This window comes from Chroicocephalus ridibundus, chromosome 29 (genome assembly GCF_963924245.1).
Source record: "Chroicocephalus ridibundus chromosome 29, bChrRid1.1, whole genome shotgun sequence".
NCBI classification, from domain to species: domain Eukaryota; kingdom Metazoa; phylum Chordata; class Aves; order Charadriiformes; family Laridae; genus Chroicocephalus; species Chroicocephalus ridibundus.
The window spans coordinates 284,546-294,535 of record NC_086312.1 but is presented as its reverse complement, the minus strand read 5'-3'; the positions used below and the strand labels follow the sequence as shown (position 1 = coordinate 294,535).

At 71.5% G+C, this 9,990-nt stretch overlaps 1 protein-coding gene across 1 annotated transcript; it reads left to right on the top strand.

Moving 5' to 3' along the window:
- Positions 1-3,070: 3,070 nt before the first annotated feature.
- On the top strand, positions 3,071-8,214 carry NDUFB7 (NADH:ubiquinone oxidoreductase subunit B7). The gene is made up of 3 exons (XM_063319047.1): positions 3,071-3,238; positions 6,133-6,301; positions 8,063-8,214. The coding sequence occupies exons 1-3, from the start codon at positions 3,127-3,129 to the stop codon at positions 8,160-8,162; spliced, it is 381 nt and encodes a 126-aa protein (XP_063175117.1). The 5' UTR covers positions 3,071-3,126; the 3' UTR covers positions 8,163-8,214.
- Positions 8,215-9,990: the final 1,776 nt, after the last annotated feature.

Genomic DNA, 9,990 nt, shown 5'->3' with positions numbered 1-9,990 from the left:
TCCCCTCTGAGTCCCTTGGGAGCTTTGGGGCCGCAGTGGGGACAGCTGGTGTCCCCAAACCCTGTCCCTTGTCCCTCTTGGGGACGTGGGGTGTCCTCTGTCCCTCTGGGGACGCCAGGATGCTCCTTGGGGACACCAGGTTGTCCCCTGTCCCCTTGGGGACACTGTGATGTTCCTTGGGGTCATGGAGTGTCCCCTTGGGGACATCGGAGCTCATCCTTGGGGTCATGGGGTGTCCCCTTTGGGACACCAGGACTGGTCCTTGGGGACATCGGGGTGTCCCCTGTCCCCCTGGGGACACCGGGCCCTTGGGGACCTGGAGGCCAGCCCCAGGTGCCACCGCCCTGTCCCCCACCCCTGGCTGCCGTCGCTGTCACGCGCTGGGTGGCGGCGCCCTGTCCCCGCGTCCCCTCCCCCAAAGCCACCTGGGACACGGGTGGGATGTGGGGACGTTGGGGGACGTGGGGGACACAGGGGGACATGGATGGGGGGGGGGGCAGGGGAGGGGACACACGGGGGGACAGGGGGGTGACGAGGGGACAGGGTGGCGGGTGCCGGTGTCCCCAGATGCGGTGCTGAGCCAGGAGCTGCTGGAGGGGACACTGGGGACACGGGGACACGTGGGGGACACGGGGACATTCGGGCAGCACATTCTCTGGGTCCTCACACGGGGGAGACCCCAAAACTGTCCCCAAGAGCCCCAAAAGTGTCCCCAACCCCGTACCGTGGGGCTTCCAGCCCCGTGTCCCCAAGCGCTGACCGTGTCCCCGAGTGCCACCTCCCCTCGAGAGCCCCGTGTCCCCCGTGAGGACCGCGTCCCCAAGCGCCACCTCCCCAGGCGGGTGTCGTGTCCCCAAGTGCCACGTCCTCCTGCCAGCGCTGCCGCGGCCCCGAGAGAGCCCTGTGTCCCCACACCAGGAGATGTCCCCAAGTGCCACCTCCCCCCGCCAGGACCGTGGCCCCAGAGCAGCCCAGGGCCACCCTGTCCCCAACCGGGACATCCCTGCCACCCCCCCCCGGCCCTGTCCCCAGCCTGTCCCCACCCCGGGGGCCACGTGTCCCCGTCCCCACCCCAGGGTCCCCCTTCTGGGGTCCCTGTCCCCACCTCAGTGTCCCCATATCGTGTCCTTGTCCCCAACCTTGGGGACCCCTCGCTCCTGTCCTCACCCCAGTGTCCCCATCCCATGTCCTTGTCCCCAACTCTTGTGTCCCCATGTCCCTGTCCCCACCCTGGTGTCCCCATCCCGTGTCCTTGTCCCCAACTCTTGTGTCCCCATGTCCCTGTCCCCACCCTGGTGTCCCCGTCCCGTGTCACTGTCCCCAACGCTTGGGTCCCCATGTCCCTGTCCCCACCCTGGGGTCCCCGTCCCGTGTCCCTGTCCCCACCCTGATGTCCCCATCCCGTGTCCCTGTCCCCAACTCTTGGGTCCCCATGTCCCTGTCCCCACCCTGGTGTCCCCATCCCATGTCCTTGTCCCCAACTCTTGGGTCCCCATGTCCCTGTCCCCACCCTGGGGTCCCCATCCCGTGTCCCTGTCCCCACCCTGGTGTCCCCATCCCATGTCCTTGTCCCCAACACTTGGGTCCCCATGTCCCTGTCCCCACCCTGGGGTCCCTGTCCCCACACCGTGTCCCCAGGGTCCCTGGGGAGAAGTGACACCGTCCCCGGTGCCGGGATGGTGACACAGCTGTCCCCAACCTCCCTGGTGTCCCCAACGGCCGCCAGCCTCTCTGGAGGTCCCTGATTGTCCCCAAATGTCCCCAAACATCCCACCGATGCCCAACGGCCTCCCCAGTGTCCCCAAATGTCCCCAAAGATCCCTGACATCTCCAAGGGGTCTCCTCGTCCCCGGGGGTCCCTAGATGTCCCCAAATGTCCCTGACATCCCCAGGGGTCCTGCGTGGTCTTCAAATGTCCCTGAGGGTCCCCAAAAATGTCCTTGACGGTCCCCGACGGTCCCCAACTGTCCCCAAGGGTCCCCAACATCCCCAGTGGTCCCTCATGTCCCTGGTGGTCCCCAGTGTCCCCAAAGTCCCCAACGGCCCCGGACCCCCCAAAGGTCCCTGATGGTCTCTAAATGTCCCCAAGGTCCTGACACCCCCCCCTCCCCGGGGTCCCCAAGTGTCCCCAAAGATCCCTGACACCCCCAGTGTCCCCAAGGGTCCCCGACGGTCCCTGTCACCCACAGGGGTCCCTGATGGTCCCCAAATGTCCCACTGGTCTCCAACAGTCTCCCCAGTGTCCTCAAATGTCCCCCAACGTCCCCAAAGACCCCTGACGCCTCCAAGTGTCCCCAAATGTCCCCGACGGCCCCAGTGTCCCCAAATATCCCCCATATACCAAAGGGTCCCCTGTGTCCCCAGGGGTCCTCAAATGTCCCCAAGGGTCCCCCGTCACCTCCAGTGAGGTGTCACATGTCCCCGACATCCCCAATGGTCCCCAGGATCCCCACGTGCCCCTCAATGTCCCCGACACCCCTGACCCCCCCCCCGCCCCCAGTGGTTCCCCATGTCCCCAGCGGTCCCTAAATGTCCCCAAATGTCCCCAACATCCCCAATGGTGCCCAGTGTCCCCAAATGTCCCTGACACCCCCGGTGTCCCTGGTGGTCCCCAAGTGTCCCTGAAACCTCCAAGTGTCCCCAAATGTCCCCGGCATCCCCAGTGGTCCCCGGTGTCCCCAAATGTCCCCAGGGGACCCTGTCACCACCAGTGTCCCTGGTGGTCCCCAATTGTCCCCAATGTCCCCGACACCCCCGGCCCCGCAGCGGTCCCTAAATGTCCCCAAGGGTCCCCGACACCCCCAAGTGTCCCCAAATGTCCCCTGGGGTCCCCAGTGTCCCTGGTGGGCCCTAAATGTCCCCAAGCCCCGACCCCGCCGGTCCCCCCCCCCCGCCACCAGGGCGGCGCCAGGAGGCGGAAGCGCCGCTCCAGCCGCGGCCGCCGCCGTCTCTATGGTCCGAGGCGGGGCCACTTCCGGTTCTCGGGTCCTTCCCCCTTTAGGGTCCGGGCGGGTTCGCGTCCCCGCCCCGGGAGTTCCGGGTCTCCCGGTGTTTCCGCTGCGCGTTTTCCGGTTCCGGTGTTTCCGGTTCCGGTGTTTCCGGTGCCGGGCCGGGGCCGGTGCCGCCATGGGCGCTCACCTGGCGCGGCGCTACCTGGGGGAGGCGGAGACGGAACCGGACCCGCTGCAGCTGCCGACCTTCCCCCCCGAGCTGGGGCTGCCGCGCCGCGTCCCCCGCGGTCAGTCCGGGCACCGGGGGGGGGGGGGGGGGACACACGACACGGGGTGACACCGGGAGGGGACACGGGACACGGCGGGGCGGGGGGGGGGGACACGGCGGGACACACACACGCCTCGGGCGGGGGGGGGGGGGGGGCGCCGCTCGGGCCCGGCCCCGGGGTGCCCTTGGGGTGACCCCGCGGGGTCGGACCCTCGCGTGACCCCCGTGACCCCGCGGTGACACCCCCCACCCCCCCCCGTGTCCCCTCGTGTGTCCCCCCCCCGTGTCCCCTCGTGTGTCCCCCCCTCGTGTCCCCTCGTGTGTCCCCCCCCGTGCTTGTCCTCCGTGGGCCCCCCCCCCCCGTGTCCCCCCCTGTCGTGCCGTGTCCCCCCCTGTCGTGCCGTGTCCCCCTCTGTCGTGCCGTGTCCCCCTCCGTGTCCCCCCACGACCCCCCGTGTCCCCCCCCCCCCGTGTCCCCTCCTGTGTCCCCTCCTGTGTCCCCCCCCCATGTCACCTCCCGCCTGGCCCTCTGTGTATCCCAAATGTCGTGTCCCCCCCCCCCCGTGTCCCTTCTCATCCCGTCTGTCCCCTCCCGTGTCCCCTCCCACGTCCCCCCGTGTCCCCCCCCGGTGTCCCCCCCCGTGTCCCCTCTGTTCCACCCCCCCCCCCCCCAAGTCCCCCGTGTGTCCCCCGTCCTCCCCCCTCCCGCCGGGTGCCTCCCCCCATGTCCCCCTCCCTGTCCCCTCCTTCGTCCCCTCGTGTCCCCTCCCCTCTCATGGCCACCCCGTGTCCCCTCCCCGTGTCCCCTCCCCCCCCACGTCCCCCCCCGTGTCCCCCCACCCCCCTGTCCCCACCGCGCCCCAGTCCCCAGCCGCATCCTCGTCCCTTGTCCCCGTGTGTGGCCCCTTGTGGCGCGTCCCCTGTCCCCCTCTGTCCTCGTCACCTCTCGCCCATCCTGTCCCCGTCCCCCCCCCTCCCCGTGTCCCTGCCTGTCCCCCACACGTCCCCCCCCCCCCCCCAGTGCCACGCGCGGCTCCCGCCGTCCCTGCGGTGGCCGCCTGTCACGGCCCCCGTCCCGCTCCGTGCTGCGCGTCCCCCCCTGTCCCACGCGTGTCCCCGTGTCCCTTCGGTGGCCACCTGCCGTGTCCCCACCCTTGCCAAGCCCCCTAGTCCCCGTGCTTGCCACGTGTCCCCATGTGCCACGCGGGTGCCGATGTCCCCGCAGCGGCCACCCGCCGTGTCCCCATCCCTGCTGTGTGTCCCCCCCCGCATGTCCCCAGACGCCACGTGGGTGCCGATGTCCCCGTGGTGGCCACCCGCCGTGTCCCCATCCCTGCTGTGTCCCCCCCGTGGGTGCCGATGTCCCTGCAGTGGCCACCCGCCGTGTCCCCAACCCCTGTGTCCCCAGACGCCACGCGGGTGCCCATGTCCCCGCAGTGGCCACCCGCCGTGTCCCCATCCCTGCTGTGTCCCCCCGTGGGTGCCGATGTCCCTGCGGTGGCCACCCGCCGTGTCCCCAGACGCCACGCGGGTGCCAATGTCCCCACAGTGGCCACCCGCCGTGTCCCCAACCCTGCTGTGTGTTGTCCCCCCCCGCCACGCATCCCCAGACGCCACACGGGTGCCGATGTCCCCACAGCGACCACCCGCCGTGTCCCCATCCCTGCTGTGTGTCCCCCCCGCATGTCCCCAGACGCCACGCGGGTGCCGATGTCCCCGCGGTGGCCACCCGCTGTGTCCCCATCCCTGCTGTGTCCCTCCCGCGGGTGCCGATGTCCCCACAGTGGCCACCCGCCATGTCCCCAACCCTGCTGTGTGTCCCCCCCTGCAAGTCCCCAGATGCCACGCGGGTGCCGATGTCCCCACAGTGGCCACCCACTGTGTCCCCATCCCTGCTGTGTCATCCCCCACTCCGTGTGTCCCCAGATGCCACGCGGGTGCCATGTCCCCATCCCTGCTGTATCCCCCCGCGGGTGCCGATGTCCCCGCGGTGGCCACCCGCCGTGTCCCCAACCCTGCTGTGTCCCCCCCCGCCACGTGTCCCCAGACGCCACGTGGGTGCCCATGTCCCTGTGGTGGCCACCCGAAGTGTCCCCATCCCTGCTGTGTCCCCCCCGTGGGTGCCGATGTCCCTGCGGTGGCCACCCGCCGTGTCCCCAACCCATGTGTCCCCAGATGCCACACGGGTGCCGATGTCCCCGCGGTGGCCACCCGCCGTGTCCCCAACCCTGCTGTGTCCCCCCCGTGGGTGCCGATGTCCCGCGGTGGCCACCCGCCGTGTCCCCAACCCTGCTGTGTCCCCCCTGTGGGTGCCGATGTCCCTGCGGTGGCCACCGCCATGTCCCCAACCCTGCTGTGTCCCCCCCGTGGGTGCCGATGTCCCTGCGGTGGCCACCCGCCATGTCCCCAACCTGTGTGTCCCCAGACGCCATGCGGGTGCCAATGTCCCCGCAGTGGCCACCCGCCGTGTCCCCAACCCTGCTGTGTCCCCCCCGTGGGTGCCGATGTCCCCACGGTGGACACCCGCCGTGTCCCCATCCCTGCTGTGTCCTCCCACGGGTGCCGATGTCCCCGCAGCGGCCACCCGCTGTGTCCCCAACCCTGCTGTGTCCCCCCCGTGGGTGCCGATGTCCCCGCAGTGGCCACCCGCCGTGTCCCCAACCCTTCTGTGTCCCCCCGCGGGTGCCGATGACCCCGCAGTGGCCACCCGCCGTGTCCCCAACCCCGCTGTGCGTCCCCTCACGCCACGCGCGTCCCCTCGTGCCGCCACCCCGTGTCCCCCCGCCACCCGGCGCCGCATCCCCCCGCTCCCCGCTGACGTCCCCGTGCGTGTCGTCCCCTCGTCGTCGTGTCCCCCCACCCCCCCGCCCCGGGCCCCGCGGGCGCTGACGGGTGTCCCCTCCCCGGTGACAGAGATGGTGGCCACGGCGGAGCAGCTGGCGGGGGGCCGGGTGCCGCTGGAGCAGCGGGATTTCTGCGCCCATCACCTGCTGCGGCTGCTGCGCTGCCAGCGCGACGCCTTCCCCCTCCCCTGGCACTGCCACCCCCTGCGCCACGCCTGGGACGCCTGCCAGCACCGCGAGTACCGCCGGGGACACGGGGGGGGGGGACACCGGGGTGGGGGGGACACACACACGACCACGACGACGTGGGGAACCTGGGGGATGGGGGTGGGGGGGAACGTGGGGACAGCGGGATCTGGGGGGGGGGGTGTGGGGATGGAGATGGGCAGGGGTGAGGGGACACGGGGGGACGTGGGGACGCAGGGACGTTGGGGGGGACGTGGGGGGGACACGGGGACACCGGGATACAGGGGGGACATGGGGATGGAGATGGGCAGGGGTGAGGGGACACGTGGACACGGGAAGGACATAGGGACACCAGGACACTGGAGGGGACACGGGGACACCGGGATACAGGGGGGACGTGGGGATGGAGATGGGCAGGGGTGAGGGGACACGGGGGGGACGTGGGGACGCAGGGATGTTGGGGGGGACGTGGGGACATGGGGGGGACACGGGACACTGGGATACAGGGGGGACGTGGGGATGTGCAGGGGTGAGGGGACACGGGGACACTGGGGGGGACACGGGGACAGCAGGACACAGGGGGGACGTGGGGATGGAGATGGGCAGGGGTGAGGGGACACGGGGACACGGGAAGGACGTAGGGACACCAGGACACTGGGGGGACATGGGGACACCGGGATACAGGGGGGATGTGGGGATGGAGATGGGCAGGGGTGAGGGACAAGGGGACATTGAGGGGGACACGGGGACAGCGGGACACAGGGGGGACATGGGGATGGAGATGGGCAGGGGTGAGGGGACACGGGGACACAGGAAGGACGTAGGGACACCAGGACACTGGGGGGGACATGGGGACACCGGGATACAGGGGGGTGTGGGGATGGAGATGGGCAGGGGTGAGGGGACACGGGGGGGACGTGGGGACGCAGGGACGTTGGGGGGGACGTGGGGACATGGGGGGGACATGGGGACACTGGGATACAGGGGGGACATGGGGATGTGCAGGGGTGAGGGGACAAGGGGACATTGGGGGGGACACGGGGACAGCAGGACACAGGGGGGACATGGGGATGGAGATGGGCAGGGGTGAGGGGACACGGGGACACAGGAAGGACATGGGGACACGGGGACAACAGGGGGACACGCGGACAACAGGGGGACACGGGGACACCGGGACATGGGGGGAGTTGTGGCAATGTGCAGGAGTGAGGGGACAAGGGGACATTGGGGGGACACGGGGACAGCGGGATACGGGGATGGAGGGGACATGGGGATGGAGATGGGCAGGGGTGAGGGGACACGGGGACATGGGGAGGATGTGGGGACACGGGGACACTGGGGGGGACACAGGGACAGCGGGATCCGGGGGGGGTCTGGGGATGGAGATGGGCAGGGGTGAGGGGACACGAGGACATTGGGGCGGACGTGGGGACAGCAGGGGACACGGGGACACCAAGACGGGGAGGGGACATGGGGGGGGGGGGGGGGGACGGGACACGACGACACCAGGACATGAGGGGACAGGGGAGTCGGGGGTGGGGACAGGGCAGGGGGGACACGGGGACATGAGCGTAGAGGGACGGGGAGGACGGGGGACACAGGGAGGGACACGGGGGACACGGGAGGGACACGGGGGACACCAGGACATGTCGGGGGTGACGACAGGGACATGGGGGTGAGGGGACACCCGGGAGCGGGGGTGACAGGGTTGGGGACACCGTGGCGTTCTCTGGGGCTCCCCGTCCCCACGCCGTCCCCGTCCCCCTGCCGGGGGTGGCCCCGGGGTGACGCCTGGGTGACGCCCCTGTCCCCAGCTACGTGATGCGCATGAAGGAGTTCGAGCGGGAGCGGCGGCTGCTCCAGCGCCAGAAGCGGATCCGGCAGCGGGAGGCGGCGGCTGCCACCGCCGAGTGACGGGGACACGCCGGGGGACACGCCGGGGGACACGCCAGGGGACACGCCGGGGGACACGCCGGGGCTGGGGGGGGGACACACACGGACACGCCGGGGGGGGGACACGTAATAAACCCGCGGAGCTGAGGCCGCGCTGGCCCGTCGCTGCGCTCGGGGACGCTGGGGACAACGCGGTGGCTCGTTCCCGGGGTGGTTGGGACACCCCCACCCCCCCCCCCCCCACCTTGGGGACAGTGGGGACTGTCCCCACAGGGTGGCCGTGACCCGTCCCGTCCCCGTGTCCCCCCCTGGGGTGGGACAATGACAGGCCACGCGCGTAGAGGGGGTGACACCGGTTTATTGTCGCCTGCGGGGACGGGGGACGGGACAATGACGGGTGACGTGCAGGTGACACAAGTCGTTCCCGGCCACCGCGGGAGACGCGGGGGCCACGGTCACCGGCCACGCGCGGGTGACGCTGCTTTGTCACCAACGGTGGCCTCAAGACGCTGCCGCTGCTGTCACCGGGCGGCTGGGTCAGCCCTGCGGGTGACGCTGCCACCGGGGAGGGGACGACGGGGACAGCGGGGGACGCTGGGACCCCGCGGGTGACAAGGGACAGCAGCGCCACATCCCTGTGTCCTGCTGCGAGCACGGGGCGGACGACAGGCCCCTGTCCCCGTGTCCCCTGTCCCCGTGTCCCCTGTCCCCACCGCTGGCTCAGGGCCCCTTACCAGGGTGTCCCCGAGGGACCGGGGGGGGGGTGTGACAGGGACGGGTCACGGTGTCCCCAGGGTGTCCCCGCGAGGTGGGGGGGGGGGTGTCACGGGGCGTCCCCGGTGTCCCAGCGGAAAGGGGGACGATGGGGGGTGGGGTGTCCCCAGGGTGTCCCCAGAGGCTCGGGGGGGGGTGTGTCCCCGTGGCTGTCACCGGTGTCACAGCAGGAGGGGGACGATGGGGGATGGGGTGTCCCTGGGGTGTCCCCGTGGGCTCTGGGGGGGGGGGGCGTCCCCGTGGCTGTCACCGGTGTCACAGCAGGAGGGGGACGATGGGGGACGGGGTGTCCCTGGGGTGTCCCCATGGACTCTGGGGGGGGGGGTTGTCCCTGGGGTGTCCCCACAGGGTCTGGGGGGGCGTCCCCGTGGCTGTCACCGGTGTCCCAGCAGGAAGGGGACGATGGGGGACGGGGTGTCCCCGGGGCGTCCTCACGCGGGCTCTTGGCGGGGGGGGGGGGGGGGGGGGACCACGGGGGGGTGTCCCCGCGGCTGTCACCGGTGTCACAGCAGGAAGGGGACGATGGGGGAGCGCAGGGGGGGTAGTCGCGGAACTCCCGCAGGTAGCTGCGGTGCTTGCCCTGCGCCCAGATGGCCATCTGCACGAAGCCCACCAGCGAGAAGAGGGCCACTGCGGGGCCACCGTCACCACCGGGCCCGCGGGGCCACGGCGGGGACATGGGGGGGGGACACGGGGGACAGGGACAGGGGATGTGGGGCCGACGGGGGACTGGGGATTTGGGCAGCCGGGGGTGAGACATGGGGACCCCAGGGGGGGGACGTGGAGGGGGGGACACGCAGGGGACACGGTGGCCCCAAGGGGGTCAGAGGACAGGGGGGGACACACGGCCCGGGGGGGGGGGAAATGGGGACCCCAGGGGGGGACGTGGGGACCCCGGGGCGGGGGGACACACAGGGGACACGGTGGCCCCAAGGGGGTCAGAGAACTGGGGGGGGGACACCAGGGGACGATGGGGGTCTTGGGCAGCCAGGGGTGGGACACGGGGCCCGGGGGGGGGTACATCGGGGGGGGGGGACACGCAGGGGACACGGTGGCCCCAAGGGGGTCAGAGGAC